Raw genomic sequence first — 20128 nt, 5'->3', positions numbered from 1 at the left:
GTCAGCCACAGCCACCCATGCCTCCTCCTGGGATCTTTCTTCCTTTTAGGAATGAACTGATTCTGCAACTTCTGCATTATACACAGAAATATCCGCCATTGTTCCTCCATGGTCATCCCTGCTAAGGTATTGCACCATTGAACTTTGGCCAGTTCCTCCCTCATAGCTCCATAGTTCCCTTTATTCAATAGAAGTACTGTCACTTCCCGACTGTACCCTCTCCCTCTCAAATTGCAGATTGAAGCTTATTGTATTATGGTCACTACTTCCCAATGGCTCCTTCACTTCGAGGTCTCTGACCAATTCTGGTTCGTTACACAATACCAGATCCAGAATTGCCTTCTCCCTGGTTGGCTCCAGCACCAGCTGCTCTAAGAATCCATCTCTGAGGCACTCCACAAAGTCTCTTTCTTGAGGTCCAATACCATCCTGATTCTCCCAGTCTACCTGCATGTTAAAATCCCCCATAACAACTGTAGTTACATCTTTGCGACAGGCCAATTTCAGCTCCTGATTTAACTTACATCCGACGTCCAGACTACTGTTTGGGGGCCTGTAGATGACTCCCAAGAGGGTCTTTTTACCCTTAGTATTTCAAAGCTCTATCCACACTGACTCTACATCTGATGACTCTAGGACCCCCGGGCAAGGGACTGAATATCGTCCCTTACCAACAAGGCCCCTCTGCCCGTCAGTCTGTCCTTACGATAGCACGTCTAGCCTTGAATATTCATTTACCAGGCCCTGTCCACTTGAAGCCACGTCTCAGTTATCCCCACAATATAGTATTTGCCAATTTCCAAAAGAGCCTCAAGCTCATCCATCTTATGTCTAATGCTTCGTGCATTCATGTATAGCATTTTTAATTTGTTACTGCTCTCACCCTTCCCATCAACCCTTACTTCACTCAACCTTACAGCATGATGCCTTTCCGAGTTTTCTGCCTCATTGATACAGTTGTCTTTCTTGACTTCTCTTGTTCTAACTTTCCCTTCAATTTCCTTTCTAAACATCCAGCTTGTCCCCTCCCCCCCGCTACTTAGTTTAAATGTAGCGGTGTTGCAGTAGAAAAATCTGCCTGCCAGAATGCTGGTCCCTAACCTATTAAGGTGAAAGCCGTCTCTCTTGTAGAATTTATGTTTACCACAAAATATACCCCAGTGATCCAAGAACTTAAATCCTTGCTTCCTGCACCAGTCCCCCAACCACACATTAAAGTCCATTATCTCCCTGTTTCGGGTCTCACCAGCCCGAGGAACTGGAAGTAAACCGGAGATAATCACCTTGGACGTCCTGCTTTTCAGCCTTCTTCCTAGTTCTCCGAAGTCCCGCTGTAGTATGTTCCTCCTCTTCTTCCCGACATCATTTGGGCCGACATGTACCACCACCTCTGGCTCTTCACCCTCGTCCATGAGGATTTCCTGCACTCTGTCCGCGATGTCTTTCACTCTAGCACCAGGAAGGCAACACACTACCCTTAAATCCCGTCTGCTGCCACAAAAACCCCGGTCAGTTCCTCTCACGATGGAGTCCCCTATTAGCACGGCTCTGTGCGATGTCCAACTCTTCTGCTCTGCCTCTGCGGCAACTTTTGATTGACAAACTTAGCCGCCTTGCGAACTGGCAGTGTCATCAGTCTCTGCTTCCAAAAGCTTCAACTTGTTCCTGACAGGTACAAGTTGAAGTTTTCCTGCGTACACACTTAAGGTTATCTGGCTATGTGAGGGTTCTCAGGTTTCTGTGTGCTGGATAATGTGTGATCAGCAGGCATCTGGCAATCTACAGGAATTGCCACCGATGTTATGTCCATTTAACTGTACTGACAGTGATCACTTATTTTGTGATTTCTTTTGCAGGAAGACATGCAGAAAGAAATCTGAAAGCAAATGATACATCAACTTCTGACAGAGCCACTTGATTCAATGGGTCTTGAATATCAGCAGCCATTCACATTGAGAAGAAATGTTTGCTTTTGTCTGCATGAGAGATTTTGGACACTGGTGTGGCAGGAAGAATACTGAGACACCCGAGTGAGGGAGATTCAGTGCGCTGACTGTGAAAAGTGCTTCACACCATTTACTCGGCTTGGGGGATCAAAATCTCACCTGTCACAGTGGGGGGAGACTGTGTAGCCGTTCTGTTTGTAATTTCAACCCCAAAGTGACACAAGGAAAGCTTCCGCCCCCTCCTCCCACCCCCACCTCCATGGTGAAATGTGGGGACTGTGGGAAAAGGTTCCCTTCCCTATCGATGCTGGAAACCCACAGACACGTTCACACGGGGGAAGAGGGAAGAGGCCGTTCACCCGCTCCGTGTGCAGACAGGGATTCAGTAAGATGGGTCATCTGCAGACACACCAGCGGGTCACGTGGAAGAGAAACCGTTCAAGTGCTCCATGTGCAGGAATGGATTCACTTAGTCATCTACACTGTTGATCCACCAGTGGGTCCACACCAGAGAGAGGCTATTCACTTGCTCTCCGTGCAGGAAGGGCTTCATCCACTACTCCCACCTGTGAATGCACCAGCAAGTTCACATGCCATCACAGGGGGATTAAAGGAGTGATGGCTGAGTGCTATTATCGACTGGACTATCAACCCAGTTCTGCGGACCCCTGGGTTCAAATCTCACTGCAGCAGATGACAGGATTGGAATTCAGTCTGAAATCTGGAGTTCAGAATCTCATGATCAAACTATTTTCGGGGAAGGAAACTGCCATTTTGGGAAAGGATTCACTCAGTCGTTCCAGTTGCATCGTTTACCCTACAAGTGACTCCTGACCCACAGCAGTGTGGTCGACTCTTGACTGCCCCCCAGCCTGGCAAATAAGCGGGAGAATCTTACTTGGAGACAGGGTATAGGTTGAAATTGCTGAGTGAGATAATACTTCCTACGGGTTAAGGCTGTCCCAAGGATCCAATTACAAAGGGAAACTCAGCTGATCAATAGTAAAGGAAGTGGGATACAGGGGAGTCTGAGCTGTTTAAAAAAAAAGCTACTTTTTGTCCACCTTTGTGCTGGGGAGATCTCAAGTTGTAACAAAGTTGAATCGCAATAAAAGTTACCTGAACCTACCTTTTGGACTCAGAAATTGAAGGCAATGAGACCCAACAGGTTTTTATTTTAAAGCTGCTCATTTCTTTCAGCCTCCAGCGTGAGGTTTCCAATGTCATATATTAGAAGGAGCAGTCAATGTGTAGCTCATCTTATTAGAAATTTTAAATTTTTCAGGACTGCAAGTTCATTGTTTCATCGGCATTGTAAAGTTTACTGACAGCAGCTGGAGGTGTGGGCTGTGTTCATTGGAAACAAAGTTAAAAATTACACAGCACCAGGTTATAACAATAGGGGTCACCTCAGCTCAGATAATGCATCGACGGCGTGAAGTCAAAGTCTGTCTGTGTTCCAAAGTTAGGTCAGACTGATTGTATTTCTAAAGTGGGAACTACAGAATCTTACATGGATTTATGCAGTTTTTGAGCAATTCAGAATAGATTGGACTACTGCAAGGAAGTGTACAGACAACTGACCAGGAACACGACAGGCAACAGCCAGCCAATCCGACCAAAGAGCACACCCATGAATTAACAACATTGATCAAGACTTTCAATTCAAACCTTCAGAGTTCTCAAGCACCCTCTTCCCATGTATTCTCATGAAGGCAACTTCTACTGCCTTCGTCCCATTGTATCAGGCCACGGGACTGTGTGAGAGAATCTCTCTGGCTATGTTGAAGGCATCTCGAAACCCATTGTACAAGGGACCCCACGCTTCTGTCGCGACACTACAGATTTCTTCCAGAAACTCAGCACCAACAGACCAGTCGAATCAGGAACATTGTTTGTCACAATGAACGCTTCAGCACTCTACACCAGCATTCCCCACGATGATGGCATCACAATAACAGCCTCAGTAATGAATACCAGCAACTGCCAATTTCTGAGCTCTGTCCTACAACTCATCTGCTTCATCCTCGACCACACCATATTCACCTTTGACAACCAGTTCTTCATCCAGACACATAGAACTGCCATGAGGACCAAATTTTCAACCCAGTATGCCAATATTTTCATGCATAGGTTCGAACAAGACTTCTTTTCTGCACAGGACCTCCAGCCAACACAATACACCAGATATATTGACAACATTTCTTCCTCTGGACCCAAGGCGAGGAGTCACTGAAACAACCACACAGTGATATCAACAAGTTTTGTCCCACCATCACACTCACCATGGACTACTCTTTAGTATCTGTCTCATTCTTGGACACATGCATCTCCATTAAGAATAGGCATCTCAGCACTTCTCTGTACTGTAAACCCATGGATAACTTGACAATATTAAAACAGCCATCCCCTATGGACAAGGCCTTCGCATACATAGGATCGGTTCAGATGAGGAACGTGACAGACACTTGGAAGTACACAAGCATACCTTCAAAGGAACGGGATACAACGCTCAACTCATCAATTGCCAGTTCCAATGTGTCGCAGCGAGAAACCGTAATGACTTCCTTAGGAGACAAACATGAGCTGCAACCAAAATGGTACCCTTTGTTGTCCAGTACTTCACGGGAGCTGAAAAACGATGACACGTTCTTCACAGCCTGCAACACATTATCGATCAGGATGAGCACTTCACCAAGACCTTCCCCACGCCTCCACTTCTGACCTTCAAACCACCAAACTTTAAACAGAACATTGTTTGCAGCAAACTGCCTGGCCTTAAGGCAACATGATACAACCTTGTCATGGCAGAGGCTGCAAAACATGTCAGAGTGTCAACACAATTACACATGGGTTCACCACCCACCATGAGTGCACCAGGTACTCATGTGACCCCGACAATATTGTTTATCTCATACACTGCAGGCACTGATGCGCTGAGGCATGGTATATTGGCGAGACTGAGCAGAGGCTACGGCAATGGATAAATGGACACTGCACAACAATCACCAGGCAGGAGTGTTCCCTCCCAGTCAAGGAACACTTCAGCGGTCCGAGACATTCAGCCTCGGACCTTCGGGTGACCATCCTCCAAGGCGGACTTCAGGACAGGCAAAAATGCAAATTGCTGAAAATGTGTTGCTGGAAAAGCGCAGCAGGTCAGGCAGCATCCAGGGAACAGGAGAATCGACGTTTCGGGCATAAGTTTCTGAAGAAGGGCTTATGCCCGAAACGTCGATTCTCCTGTTCCCTGGATGCTGCCTGACCTGCTGCGCTTTTCCAGCAACACATTTTCAGCTCTGATCTCCAGCATCTGCAGACCTCACTTTCTCCTCAAAAATGCAAATTGGCCAAGCAGAGGCTGATAGCCAAGTTCGGTACCCATGGGGATGGCCTCAACTGGGACCTTGGATTCATGTCACACTGCAGCTGACCCCATTACATTATACACTCTCTCATACGCACACACACACGCTCCTCCAGACCAACACACTCACGCAGACCCTCTCTCATACACAAGCGCTCTCTTATATGCTCACACACACACACAGCCTCTCACAGACTTATAACTCATTACACTCTCACACAGACACACTCACACCTCACCCCGCCACCCCCCCCCCCCATACCCATTCGGTTTCCCTTGCGCGCACATGCACAAGTTTGTGGGGTGAATATGTACGTGCAGAATTACATTATATTTTGTTCAAAACCTGCATTAATCCACGTAAGATTCTGTAACTCCCACTTTAGGAATAGAATCAATCTGACCTAACAGTGGGACACAGACTTTAACTTCACACCTTCAATGCATTACTTTAGCTGAGAAGACACCTATTGTTAAAAGCAATCTTGAGAATGTAACTTTTAAAAAGTTCTGATATTTACATATGAAGGAACAGAAACTATCATGGTCATTCTAAAAGACGTAAGCTAAATTTGTTTAATATTACTCCCATGACACTATAATCCTCTTGCGATAAAGTCTGTGTCTAATTATTCTGCTCCGCAACCACCCGATGAAGAAACAGCGCTTTGAAAACTAGTGCTTCCAAATAAACCTTTTGGAATACCCTGGCGTTGTGTGATTTTTAACTTTGAAAATCTTTCAGTAATACCAGCATCTCCATGCTGCGCATGCTACTCTGTGTCAGCAACGCAGTGCGCATGTTCGCCGGTGTCAGCAAAACACTACGCATGCTCGTGCAACAACCGGAAATGTCCCACGACCTTGTTTTGATGGACCAATGGGACGCTCAGGAGGACCGGATGGCGACTGGTCCTCCTGCCAATCACAGCAAACCCATTGTCTGGATGCGGAAGTTGGACCAAGATGTTGCTGTTGCTCTCTCTCTCTCTCTCTCTGAACTAAGATTGAGCTTCAGCCTAGACGACAACTTTCTTCCTCACTCCAAAATCTGTGAGTACAGCAATCTCTTTTTTCACCCCCTTTTCAATTCCGGGGTTCAGCTGTTGACTTACAGAAACTGAAGGGAAACGGAGTGAACCCAGGGAGGGGACAGACTCGGGAAGGTTAGTCCAGGTCAGTTGAAAAACACATGGCAAATACAGGAGAATTGACATTTCGGGCATGAGCCTTTCATTAGGAATGATGTGTGGATGTACAGATGGCCTCAGCATCCTTCTACACCAGTCAATGCCAGTTGTCAGACAGGTGCAGCAAGCAGTGAGCAAGGCAAGTGGTATTTAGCAAGAGGAATTGAGTTGAGAACTGGTGATGTCTTCCTGCAGTTAGAGCGTCATTGAATATATTCAAGGCTGAGTTCATCTGATTTTTGAACAACAAACAAGTGGATGATTATGGAGGAAGGCAAGAAAATGATTTTAAGACCAGTACAGAACAGTTACAGAGTAATACAGCACGAAACAGACTCTTCAGTTCAAGTAGTCCATGCTGACTATGTTCTCAAACTAAACTAGCCCCACCCTGTGTTTAGCCCATATCCCTCTGAACCCTTCCTGTTGGAGTCATAGAGATGTACAGCATGGAAACAGACCCTTCGGTCCAACTTGTCCATGCCGACCAGTTATTCCAATCTAGTCCTATTTGCCAGCACTTGGCCCATATCCCTCTAAATCCTTCCTAAATCAGATGCCTTTTAAATGCTCTAATTATACCAGCCTCTACCACTTCCTCTGACTGGTCATTCTGTACACATTACCATTCTCTTGGTGAAAAAGCTGCCTCTTAGGTCCCTTTTATGTCTTTTTCCCCCCTCACCCTAAACCTATGCCCCCTCGTTCTGAACTCCCCCACCACAGGGAGAAGACTTTGTCTATTTACCCAGCCATGCCCCTCTGTAAAGTCACCCCTCAGCCTCCGATACTCAAGGGAAAACAGCCCCAACCTATGTAGCCTCACCCAAGAGCGTAAATCTTTCAAACTTGGCAACATCCTGGTAAATCTTTTTCTGAACGCTTACAAGTTTTAAACATTCTTCTGATGGGAAGGAATCCAGAGTTGCATGCAATTTTCCAAATGTGGCCTCACCAATGTCCTGGACAGCTACAACATCAACTCCCAACTCCTTTACTCGATGCTCAAACCAATAAAGGAAAGCATACCAAATGCTGCCTTCACTATCCTATCTACTTGCAACTCTACCTTCAAGGAACTATGAACCTGTACTTCAAGGTCTCTTTGTTCAGCAACACTCCTCAGGACCTTACCGTAAAGTGTATAGGTCCTACTTTGATTTGTTTGTCCAAAATTCAGCACCTCACGTTTATCTAAGTTAAATTTCATCATTCATGTAATTATCCAAATGTCTTTTAAATGTTTTAACTGTACCTGCATCCACCTCTTTCTCTGGACATTCACTCCACACACAAACGACTCTCTGTGGGGAAACAAAATGGTGCCCCTCATGTCTTTTTAAAAATCTTTCTCCTCTCTTCTTCAAAGGTTGCTCCCTAATCTTGAATCCCCACCAAGGGAAAGGATCTCCGCTGTTCACCTCATCGATATCACTCATGATTTTGTCATCCTCTATTAGGTCACCACTCAACGTCCTCTTCTCCAGTAGAAACATTTCTAGCCTATTCACAGAGATGCAGGTATATTCATATTCACTTATGATCTGTTCAATGCTGGTGCAGGCTTGACGGGGTAAATGGCCTGCTCCCAATTCTCTCACTCCTAGTCCAGGACAATAACAGACCATTAAACACAGGAGCAGAAATTAGGCCTTTCAGCCCATCGGGACTGCTCCGTCATTAAATCATGGCTGATAAGTTTCTCAATCTCATTCTCCCACTTTCTTCACGTAACCCTCGATTTCCCTCTTGACACTCAAGAACTTATTTGTCTCTGTCTTAAACATATTCAGTGACCCGGCCTCCACAGCCTTCTGTAGCAGTGAATTCCAGATGTTCATCACTTTCTGGCTGAAAAGGTTTCTCCTTATCTTTGTTCTAAAAAGGTTTTCCCTTTACTCTAATGCTGTGCCCTCAGGTCCTAGTCTCTCCTACCAATTGAAGCATCTTCTCCACGAGCACTCTGTCCAGGCCATTCAGTATTCTGTCTGTTTCAATTAGATCTCCCCTGTGTGTGGGCCTGTGTATCAGCACAGACCAGACCCTTCAGGATGAGGTACAGCAGGGATTAGGTTCAGCAAAGTGGGAGTGGAGGGTGTGTGTGTGGGAGATGGAGACTCAACATTTAGGGAATGAGAGGGGAAAGAAAGAATTGATAGGATGGGCTGATGGGCCAAGGAGTGGCAGAATGAGTTTAATTTAGATAAATGTGAGATGTTGCATTTTGGTAAGGCAAATCAGGGCAGGACTTACACAGTTAATAGGGAATGTTGCTGAACAAAGAGACCTTGCAGGTTCATATTCCTTGAAAGTGAAATTGTAGGGAGACAAGATAATGAAGAAGGCATTTGGTATGCTTTCCCTTATTGGTCAGAGCATTGAGTACGGGAGTTGGGAGGTCATGTTGCGGCTGCACAGGACATTGGTTAGGCCACTTTTGGAATAGTGTGTGCAATTCTGGTGGCCCTCCTATGGAAGAATGTTGTGAAACTTGAAGGGGTTTAGAAAGGATTTACAAGGATGTTGGCAGAGCTGGAGGGTTTGAGTTGTTGGGAGACACTGAATAGGCCGTGGATATTTTTCCTGGAGCATTGGAGCCTGAGGGGTAACCTTATAGAAGTTTATAAGGAGTGTGGATAAGGTGAATAGCAAAAATCTTTTCCTCGTGGTAGGGCAGTCCATAGGTTTCACTTGAGAGGGGAAAGATTTAAAACAGACCTGAGGGGCAACTTTTTCAGTGTGTTTATTGAATGAGCTGCCAGAGGAAGTGGTGGAGCCTGCTGCAATTACAACATTTAAAAGGCATCTGGATGAGTATATCAATAGGAAGGGTTTAGAGGGGTATGGGCCAAATGCTGGCAAATGGGACTAGTTTAATTTAAAATACCTGGCCAGCGCAGACGAGTTGGACCAAAGGGATTGTTTCCATGCTGTATGACTCTGATAATCATTGGTGAAAGCAGAAGTGTCGTTGTGAAGACTGGGCTTTCAGAGCAGCTTTCAAAGATGTTTTGCCCTTACTGGGAGCAGAAGTTATAGTGAAATCTTTCATTTGTGAGACAGCAACTGAGTGAGTGAGTACATCCTGGATTTTGGTGGAAAGTGGGAATTCATTGCACTGTGGGGTTGAAGTGCTTTAAGGTTTACTGGCAGTAAGTAAAGTGTGCTGAACAAGGAACCAATGGGAAATGCAGGGTTATAGGTTCGTATTAATAAGAGCAAGAATAGGCCATTTGGCCCATCCACCCTGCTCTGCCATTCATTAAGATTATGGCTGATCGATCCTTTTAAACTGCTCATTTGTGTCAGCCTCCAACACTATTTCCAATGCTGTTCACCAGAAGGAGCAGTGAATCAGTAACTGTATCGTTAGCCTCACGATTTTCAGTACTGCAGGTATAGCATTGTTTCATCAGCATTGTAAAGTTTATTGGCAGCAGTGAGAGGCGTGGGCTGAATTTATGAGAAACAATTCTGCATTTAGATAACACACACACTCTCGTGGGACTTGTCTTTGGATTGGCAGAAGGTGGGAGGTTTTGGGTGCTGTGATCCAGGGCAGACAACTGCGGTAAATCATAGAAGCCCAACAGTGTGGAAGCAGGCCATTCAGCTCATCAAGTCCACGGCAGTCCCTCTGAAGAGTAAACCACTCATGCAGCTACCCCCCTCCCCCATCACCAATCCAGTTGTTTCTGCTGGTGGGTGAGATTAGCAATAGATGACATGGCCTCAAGATTAGGGGGAGTCGTTTTAGGACAGATGAGGAGGAACTGCTCTTCCGGGAGAGTAGTGACTCTCTGGAATTGTCTGTTCAAGGAAGCAGTAGAGGCAGCTTCATTGAGTATATTCAAGACACAGTTGGATGGGTTATTGCATGGTAGGGAAATTAAGGGTAGTTGGGATAATGCAATGGATCGATCAGCCATGATCTTAATGAATGGCAGAGCAGGGTGAATGGGCCAAATGGCCTACTCCTGCTTCTATTGCTATGAACCTGTAACCCTGTATTTCCCATGGCTAACCCACCTAACCTGCACATCCCTGGACACTGGGCAATTTAGCATGGCCAATCCAAATCAAGGCAGGTGAGCAATCTTGTGATGTGGAAAATGAGCATCAGAGAATGATAGAAAGGGACAAGGAGAGTAAATGTACCAGCTATCAAAGCTGGATTCAGAAGATCACAAAAACTGAAACTAAAAATGGCGTGTCTGAATGTGTGCTGCATTGTAACAAAAGTGAATGAATTGACTGCACACATTGAAGAGAATAATTATGATCTGAGACTCCTTACAGAGTCATGGCTTCAGGATGACAAGGAGTGGATCCTGAATATCGAGGGGGTACATGGAATTCAAGTTGAATGGGAAGCCAGTTAAAGGTAAAGGCGCTGCCAGTCAAAGCACTGATAACATGGTAGTCTGGTGTAAGCTCGGATTTTAGGTCCTGATTTCCCTGTCCTCTTATCTCCCTGTTCTCACAGAGTAAGATATTGTCTGTTCTCAGCTCTGCTGGATTTCTGCTGAAACTTTGACCCCACTTTTTACACCTTCCGGAACAATAAAACATTCAGTCACTCAAGGCCTGACCCACAATCTCCCAGCCTGTCAACTGAACAGTGTTATCATCGCAGAGAATAAACCAAGAAAAATGGAACAAAATTAGGAATTAAATAGGTTCTTGTTTAATGTTTGTTTGTTAGGACGTAAACCAGAATTAGGTCTCCCAGGATTTTTATTGTGCCCTAATTGAGGAATTCTCTCTCCCTTACATCTAACTATTAGTATCCAGCTATGATTTATAACAATATTTGCATCAACGGAAATAAAGCATCTGTTATCAAATAGACATAGAAATATACAGCACGGAAATAGACTTTTTGATCCAACACATCCATGCTGATAAGGTATCCTATGTAAATCTAGTTCCATTTGCCAACATTTGGTCCATATCCCTCTAAACCCTTCCTATTTACATACCCATCCAGATGCCTTTTAAATGTAATTGTACTGGCCCCTTCCTCTGGCAGCTCAGTCCATAAATGCACCATCCTCTTTGTGAAAACGTTGATCCTTAGGTCCCTTTTAAATCTTTCCCCTCCCACCCTAAACCCTCTAGTTTTGGACACCCCCACCCTGGGAGAAGTGCTTGCCTATTTACCCTGTTTATGCCCCTCATGATTTTATAAACCTTGACAAGGTTACCCCTCTTGCCTTTGACTCTCCAGGGAAAGCAGCCCCATATTATTCAGCCTCTCCTTATACCACAATCCTCCAATCCTGGTGACATCCTTGTCAATCTTTTCTGCACCCTCTCAAGTTTCACAACATCCTTCCTACCCTGTAGCAGGGAGACCAGAATCTAATGCAATATTCCAAAAGTAGCCTAACCAATGTCCTGTATAGATTACATTACAGTGTGGAAACAGGCCCTTCGGCCCAACAAGTCCACACCAACCCGCCGAAGCGCAACCCACCCATAACCCCTACATTTACCCCTTTAACCTAACACTACGGGCAATTTAGCATGGCCAATTCACCTGACCCGCACATCTTTGTGACTGTGGGAGGAAACCGGAGCACCCGGAGGAAACCCACGCAGACACGGGGAGAATGTGCAAACTCCACACAGTCAGTCACCTGAGTCGGGAATTGAACCCGGGTCTCTGGCGCTGTGAGGCAGCAGTGCTGACCACTGTGCCACCGTACCGCCCGTATGGCTGCATCATGACCTCCCAACTCCGATACCCAATGTATTCTATGGACCAAATAAAATCTCTGCAGTTCAGAAAGAGGCTATGATTTTATTCTGTGTCCCAGTCAATTTTAGTCATTATCTCTGGTGTATGGTGTGTCAGGATGGGATCACTGGTACCAGAATTGCATGCAATATTACAAAAGTGGCCTAACCAATATCCTGTGAAGTGTACCAAACACCACCTTCACTATCCTGTCTACCTGTGACTCCACTTTCAAGAACTATGAACCTGCCATAGAGTCATGCAGCATGGAAGCAGACCTTCGGTCCAACCAATCCATGCCAACTATAATTCCAAATTAAACTCGTCTCTCCTGCCTGCTCCTGGCCTGTATCCCTCCGAACCTTGCCTATTTATGTACTTAAACAAATGTCTTTTAACTTTACCCACATCCACCACTTTTTCAGGAAGTTCATTCCACACATGAACCACCCTCTGTGAAAAATTAGTATTTGAATGGCAAGGATTGAAAGGTTCAGAAGATTTACAAGGACGTTCCAGGGTTGGAGGTTTTCAGCTTCAGGGAGAGGCTGAATAGATTGGGGCTGTTTTCCCTGGATCGTTGGAGGCTGAGGGGTGACCTTATAGAAGTTCATAAAATCATGAGGTCTTTTCCCTGGGGTAGGGGAATCCAGAGATTGAGGATGAGAGGGCAAAGATTTAAAATTACTTAAGGGGCAACTTTTTCATGCAGAGGTTGGTGCATGTATTGAATGAGCTGCCAGAGGAAGTGGTGGAGGCTGGCACAATGACAACATTTAAAAGGCCTCTGGATGGGTGTTTGAATAGGAAGGGTTTTGAGGGACATGGGCCAAGTGCTGGTAAATGTGGCTAAATTAATTTTGGATATCTGGTCGGCCTAGACGAGTTGGACCGAAGGGTCTGTTTCCATACTGTACATCTCTATGACACTGAGGTTGAATAAGTCCTGATCTGATTTGCATTTCCAAAATGCAGCACCTTACATTTATCTGCATTAAACTCCATCTGCCACTCCTGAGCCCACTGGCCCATCTGATCAAGATCCTGTTTTAATCAGAGGTAACTTCCTTCGCTGTCCACTATACCTCCAATTTTGGCATCATCTGCAAACTTACTAACTATACCCACTATGTTCACATCCAAATCATTTATATAAATGATGAAAAGTAGTGGACTCAGCACTGATCCTTGTGGCACATCACTGGCCACAGGCCTCCAGTCTGAAAAGCAATCGTCCACTACCACCCTCTTTCCTCTACCTTCAAGCCACTTCTGTATCCGGTTGATTAGTTCTCCCTGTATTTTGAGATCTTACCTTGCTAACTAATCTTCCATGAGGAACTTTGTTGAATGTCTTACTGAAGTCCATGTAGGTGAAACCCACCACTCTGCCTTCATCAATCCTCTTTGTTACTTCTTCAAAAAACTCAGTCAAGTTTGTGAGACATGATTTCCCATTCACAAAGCCATGCTGACTATTGCTAATTGGACCTTGCCTTTCCAAGTACACGTACATCCTGTCTCTCAGGATTCCCTCCAACAACTTGCCTATCACCGATGTCAAGCTCATTGGTCTGTAGTTCCCTGGCTTTTTTTGACCAGCTTTCTTAAATAGTGGCACCACATTAGCCAACCTCCAATCTTTTGGAACCTGTGACTATTGATGATACAAATATCTCAGCAAGGGGCCCAAAAATCACCTCCCTACCTGCCAGAGAGTTCTGGGGTACACCTGATCAGATCCTGGGAATTTATCCACTTTTATGTGTTTCAAGATATCCAGCACCACCACTTTGGTAATATGGACATTTTGCAAGATGTCACCATCTATGTCCCCACATTCTATATGTTCTTCTCTACAGTAAACAATGATGCAAAATACTCATTTAGGATCTTCCCCATCTTCTCCACTCCACACATAGGCTGCCTTGCTGATCTTTAAGAGGCCCTATTCTCTCCCTAGTTACCCTTTTGTCCTTAAATGTATTTATAAAAACCCCTTCTAAGTCTCCTTTAACATATTTGCCAAAGCTATTTCATGTCCCCTTTTCGCCCTCCTAATTTTCTTCTAAAGTATATTCTTCTAAGGATGCATTCGATTTTTCCTATCCATACTTGTCATATGCTTCTGTCTTTTTGTTAGCCAAGCCCCAATTTCTCTAGTCATTTGCATTTCCTACACCTACCAGCCTTTTCTTTCACCCTAACAGGAATATACTGTCTCTATACTTTCGTTATCTCATTTTTGAAAGCTTCCCATTTTCCAGCCGTCCCTTTACCTGCGAACATTTGCCCCCAATCAGCTTTTCAAAGTTCTTGCCTAATACCATCAAAATTAGCCTCCCTCCAATTTAGAACTTTGACTTTTAGATCTGGTCTGTCCTTTTTCCATCGTTATTTTAAATCTACTACAATTATGGTCACTGGCCCCAAAGTGCTCCTGCACTGACACCTCAGTCACCTGCCCTGCCTTATTTCTCAAAAGTAGGTCAGGTTTTGCACCTTTTCTGGTAGGATCATTGACATACTGACTCAGAAAAGTTTCTTGTACACACTTAACAAATTCCTCTTGATCTAAACCCTGAACAGAGGCAGTCCCAATCGATGTTTGGAAAGTTAAAATCCCCTACCATGACCATCCTTTTACTCTTACAGCTAACTGAAATCTCCTCATTACAAATTTGTTTCTCAATTTCCCACTGACTATTAGAGGATCTATATTACAATCCCAGTAAGGTGATCATCCCTTTCTTATTGCTCAGTTCCACCCAAATATCTTCCCTGGATGTATTCCCAGGAATATCCTCTCTAAATACAGCAGTAATACTATCCCTTATCAGAAACTCCACTCCCCCTCCTCTCTTGCGCCCACACCATGCTTCTTATAGCACTTGTATCCTGGAACATTGAGCTGGCAGCCCTGTCCGTCCCTGAGCCACGTTCTGTAATTGCTATGATATCCCAGACCCATGTTCCTAACCATGCCCCGATTTCATCTGCCTTCCCTGTTGGGCCTCTTGCATTGAAGTAAATGCAGTTTAATTTATCAGTGCTACCTTGTTCTCTGCTTTTTTCCTTCCTGCCCTGACTATTTGACTCACTCCCTTTCCCAACTGGACGAATCTCAGGTTAATCTCTTTCCTCACTATTTCTCTGGGGCCCATCCCCCACTTACTCATTCAGCAACTTTACTGGCTTTCTTTCTGCAAGCATCCTTGACATTTCATTATCCTGTCCTTGATTTAGCTTGTTCCAGGTCATTGTCACCTAAATGAAGTTTTCCTCCATACACACTTAAGGCTATCTGGCTGCATGAGGGTTTTCAGGTTTCTGTGACCTGGATAATGTGATCAGCAGACATCTGGCAAACTACAGGAATTGCCACCTATGTTACATTCATTTAACTGTACTGGCAGTGATCACTTATTTTGTGAATTTATGTTGTGGTTCTGTTTGCCAAGCTGGGAATTTGTGCTGCAGACATTTCGTCCCCTGTCTAGGTGACATCCTGAGTGCTTGGGAGCCTCCTGTGAAGCGCTTCTGTGTTGTTTCCTCCGGCATTTATAGTGGCTTGTCTCTGCCGCTTCCGGTTTGTCAGTTCCAGCTGTCCGCTCCAGTGGCCGGTATATTGGGTCCAGGTCGATGTGTTTATTGATAAAATCTGTGGATGAGCGCATTGCCTCTAGGCATTCCCTGGCTGTTCTCTGTTTGGCATTTCCTATAATAGTAGTGTTGTCCCAGTCAAACTCATGTTGCTTGTCATCTGTGTGTGGCTACTAAGGATAGCTGGTCGTGTCGTTTCATGGCTAGTTGGTGTTCATGGATACGGATCGTAAGCTGTCTTCCTGTTTGTCCTATGTAGTGTTTTGTGCAGTCCTTGCATGAGATTTTGTACACCACGTTGGTTTTGCTCATATTGGGTATCGGGTCCTTTGTCCTGGTGAGTTGTTGTCTGAGAGTGGCTGTGGTTTGTGTGCTGTTATGAGTCCTAGTGGTCGTAGTAGTTTGGCTGTCAGTTCAGAAATGTTCTTGATGTATAGTAACGTGGCTGGTCCTTTGGGTTGAATGAGTAAGTGGGGGATGGGCCCCAGGGAAATAGTGAGGAAAGAGATTAACCTGAGATTCGTCCAGTTGGGAAAGGGAGTGAGTCAAATAGTCAGGACAGGAAGGAAAAAAGCAGAGAACAAGGGAGCACTGATAAATTAAACTGCATTTACTTCAATGCAAGAGGCCCAACAGGGAAGGCAGATGAAATCGGGGCGACATGAGTTTGACTGGGACAACACTACTATTATAGGACAAGCCAAACAGAGAACAGCCAGGGAATTCCCAGAGGCATGGCACTCATCCACAGATTCAATCAATAAACACATCGACCTGGACCCAATATACCGGCCACTGCAGCGGACAGCTGGAACTGACAACCGGAAGCGGCAGGGACAGACCACTATAAATGCCGGAGGAAACAAAACAGAAGCACTTCACAGGAGGCTCCCAAGCACTCAGGATGTCACCTAGACAGGGGATGAAACGTCTGCAACACAAATTCCCAGCTCGGCGAACAGAACCACAACAACGAACACCCGAGCTATAAATCTTCTCACAAACTTTGTGAATTTATTTTTGCAGAAAAACGTGGAAAGAAATTTGAAGCAATTGATACGTCGACTTCTGGCAGAGCTCCTTGATTCATTGGGACTTGGATATCAGCAGTCATTCAAATTGAGAAGAAATGTTTGCTTTTGTCTGGTTGAGAGGTTTTGGACACTGGTGTGGCAGGAAGAATACTGAGACACCCGAGTGAGGGAGATCCAGTGCGTTGACTGAAAAGTACTTCACACCATTTACTCAGCTTGGAATATCAAAATCTCACCCCTCACGTTGGGGACAGACTATATACCCTTTGTATTTATAATTTCAAACCCAGAGCAACACAAGGAAAGCTCTCCTCATGGGGAAACCATGGAAATGCGGGGACTGTGGGAAAGGATTCCCTTCTCCCTCTGTGCTGGAAATACACAGACGTGTTCACATTGGGGAGAGGCCGTTCATCTGCCACCATTGCGGGAAAGGATTCATTCAGTTGTCTCAGCTGCAGACACACCAGCGTGTTCACACCGGGGAGAAGCCGTTCACCTGCTCAGTGTGCGGGAAGGGGTTTGCGAATTCTTCCAACCTGCGGGCACACCAGCGGGTCCACACAAGAGAGAAGCCCTTCACGTGCTTGATGTGCGGGAAGAGGTTCGCGCATTCATCTGCACTGCTGATCCATCAGCGGGTCCACACTGGGGAGAGGCCGTTCACTTGCTCCGAGTGCGGGAAGGCTTTCCATCGTACAAGCAACTTGCGGAAGCATGAGCGGGTCCACACGGGGGAGAGACCCTTCAGGTGCCCCAAGTGCGGGAAGGGGTTCAGTCAGGTGGGCGACCTGCAGAATCACGAGCAGGTCCACACGGGGGAGAGGCAACTCACCTGCTCTGAGTGTGGGAAAGCCTTCGGTCATGTGGGCGACCTGCGGAGGCACCAGCGGGTCCACACTGGGGAGAGGCCGTTCACCTGTCCCGAGTGCGGGAAGGCCTTCCGTTATGTTAGTAACCTACGGACCCACCAGCGGATCCACACAGGGGAAAAGCCATTCACCTGCCCAGAGTGCGGGAAGGGGTTCCATCATGTGGGCAACTTGCGGAATCACGAGCACGTCCACACGGGGGAGAGGCCATTCACCTGCCCTGAGTGTGGGAAGGCCTTCGGTCATGTGGGCATCCTGCAGAGGCACCAGCGGGTCCACGCGGGGGAGAGGCCATTCACCTGCCCTGAGTGCGGGAAGGCCTTCTGTTATGTGGGTGACCTGCAGAAGCACCAACGGGTCCACACCAGGGAGAGGCAATTTGCCTGCTCAGTGTGTGGGAAGGGGTTCAGTCATATGGGCAACTTACGAAAGCATGAGTGGGTCCACACAGAGGAGAGGCCCTTTACCTGCACTGTGTGCGGGAAGGGATTCATCAATTCTTCCAGCATGCTGACTCACCAGCGGGTCCACACCGGGGAGAGGCCATTCACCTGCTCTCAGTGTGGGAAGGGTTTCACCCGCTCCTCCTACCTGCAGAAGCACCAGCGAGTTCATTTGCCATTGCAGGGGGATTGAAGGAGTGAGTGCCATTATCGACTGGACTATCAACCCAGCTCTGGGGACTCCTGGGTTTGCAGGGAAGATCTGAAGCTGTAACAAGGTTGGGTGGCAATAAAGGTTACCTAAATATACCACCGGACTCAGACTCTCATTAAAAGCTGAGCTCCAGCAGATTTTTGTTTTCATGCTGCTCATTTCTTTCAACCTCTAGCACTGAGTTTCCAATGTTGTGTATCAGAAGCTAATATTGTTAGGAACTGTTACATTTTTCATCTCTGCAGCTGCTGCATCATTTCATCAGCATTGTAAAGTTTACTGGCAGCAGTGCAAGGTGTGGGCTGTATTCACTAGAAACAAAGTTTAAAAACCACATAACAGCTGGTTATAGTCCAACAGGTTTATTTGGAAGGACTAGCTTTTGGAGTACTCCTTCATCGGGTAGTTGTGGAGCAGGATCATAGGACAGAATTTGTAGCAAAAGATTACAGTGTCATGCAACTGAAATGGTATATTGAACAAATCTAGATTGCTGTTATGTCTTTCACCTTTTAGAATGGGTTGCAGGTTTAGGTTCATTAATACGTAAATCACAGAACTACTTTTAAGTCACATTCTCGACGTAACTTAAGGTGACATTTCGGCTCAGACAATGCATTAAAGTTGAGGTCAGAGATCATCTGTATCCCAATCTTGAGTCAGACTGGTTCTATTTCCAAAGTAGGAATTCATAAAATATTGCGTGGATTCAATACCTGCAGACTGTGTGCTTTTTGAGCAAAACTGAATGTAACTGCATATATAATTCTGCAAATTCTGCAAGGTAGAAGAAAGAGGGTGGTGGTGGAGGGTTGCTTTTCAGACTGGAGGCCTGTGACCAGTGGTGTGCCACAAGGATCAATGCTGGGTCCACTACTTTTCATCATTTATATAAATGATTTGGATGTGAACATAGGAGGTATTAGTTAGCAGGTTTGCAGATGATACCAAAATTGGAGGCATAATAGACAATATAACAGGATCTTGAACAGATGGGCCAGTGGGCTGAGGGTAGGCAGATGGAGTTTAATTTGGAGATGGAGATAAATGTAAGGTGCTGCCTTTTGGAAAAGCAGGACTTAGACACTTAATGGTAAGGTCCCAGGGAGTGTTGCTGAACAAAGAGACCTTGGAGTGCAGATTCATAGCTCCTTGAAAGTGGAGTTGCAGGTAGATAGGATAGTGAAGATGATGTTTGGTATGCTTTCCTTTTTTGGTCAGAGCATTGAGCATTGGTTCGGCCACTGTTAGAATATTGCGTGCAATTCTAGTTTCCTTCCTATCAGAAGGATGTTGTGAAACTTTTAAATCTTTTCTAAACCCTTTCAAGGATGTTGCTAGTGTCGGAGGGATCGAGCTATTGGGAGAGGCTGAATAGGCTGGGACTATTTTCCTTGGAGGATCAGAGGCTGAGAGGTGACCTTATTGAGGTTTATAAAATCATGAGGGGCATGGATAGGATAAATAGACAAAGTCTTCTCCCTGAGGTTGGGGAGTCCAGAACTATAGGGCATAGGTTTATGGTGAGAGGGGAAAGATATAAAAGGGACCCAAAGGAGCAACTTTTTTCACACAGGGTGGTGTGTATGGTTGAAGCTGGAGTTTGTGTGAGAGTGTGTGCATAAGAGTGCATGTTTGTGTATGTGCATGTGGTAAAATGAGTGTGTGATGGGAGTATAAGCCGGTGAGAGTTTCGGAGGAGGGCGGTGGGGGGGG

The 20128-nt window shown here is 45.6% G+C and overlaps 2 protein-coding genes across 2 annotated transcripts in view; one reads left to right on the top strand and one right to left on the bottom strand.

The window, feature by feature from the left end:
* LOC148144037 (uncharacterized) overlaps window positions 1-20128 on the bottom strand; it is a 142232-nt gene that overhangs the window by 71936 nt on the left and 50168 nt on the right. The gene's annotated exons all lie outside the window — the stretch shown is intronic.
* Window positions 6283-20113, top strand: LOC148144038 (uncharacterized). The gene is made up of 3 exons (XM_087974556.1): window positions 6283-6366; window positions 10792-10887; window positions 16876-20113. The coding sequence occupies exon 3, from the start codon at window positions 17198-17200 to the stop codon at window positions 18389-18391; it is 1194 nt and encodes a 397-aa protein (XP_087830682.1). The 5' UTR covers window positions 6283-6366; window positions 10792-10887; window positions 16876-17197; the 3' UTR covers window positions 18392-20113.

The sequence above is a fragment of the Chiloscyllium plagiosum genome, unplaced genomic scaffold, assembly GCF_037043375.1.
Source record: "Chiloscyllium plagiosum isolate Xiang-an unplaced genomic scaffold, Cpla_swu_hap1 HiC_scaffold_27, whole genome shotgun sequence".
NCBI lineage: Eukaryota > Metazoa > Chordata > Chondrichthyes > Orectolobiformes > Hemiscylliidae > Chiloscyllium > Chiloscyllium plagiosum.
The sequence above is the reverse complement of the archived record's forward strand: the minus strand, read 5'-3'. Positions and strand labels throughout refer to the sequence as shown.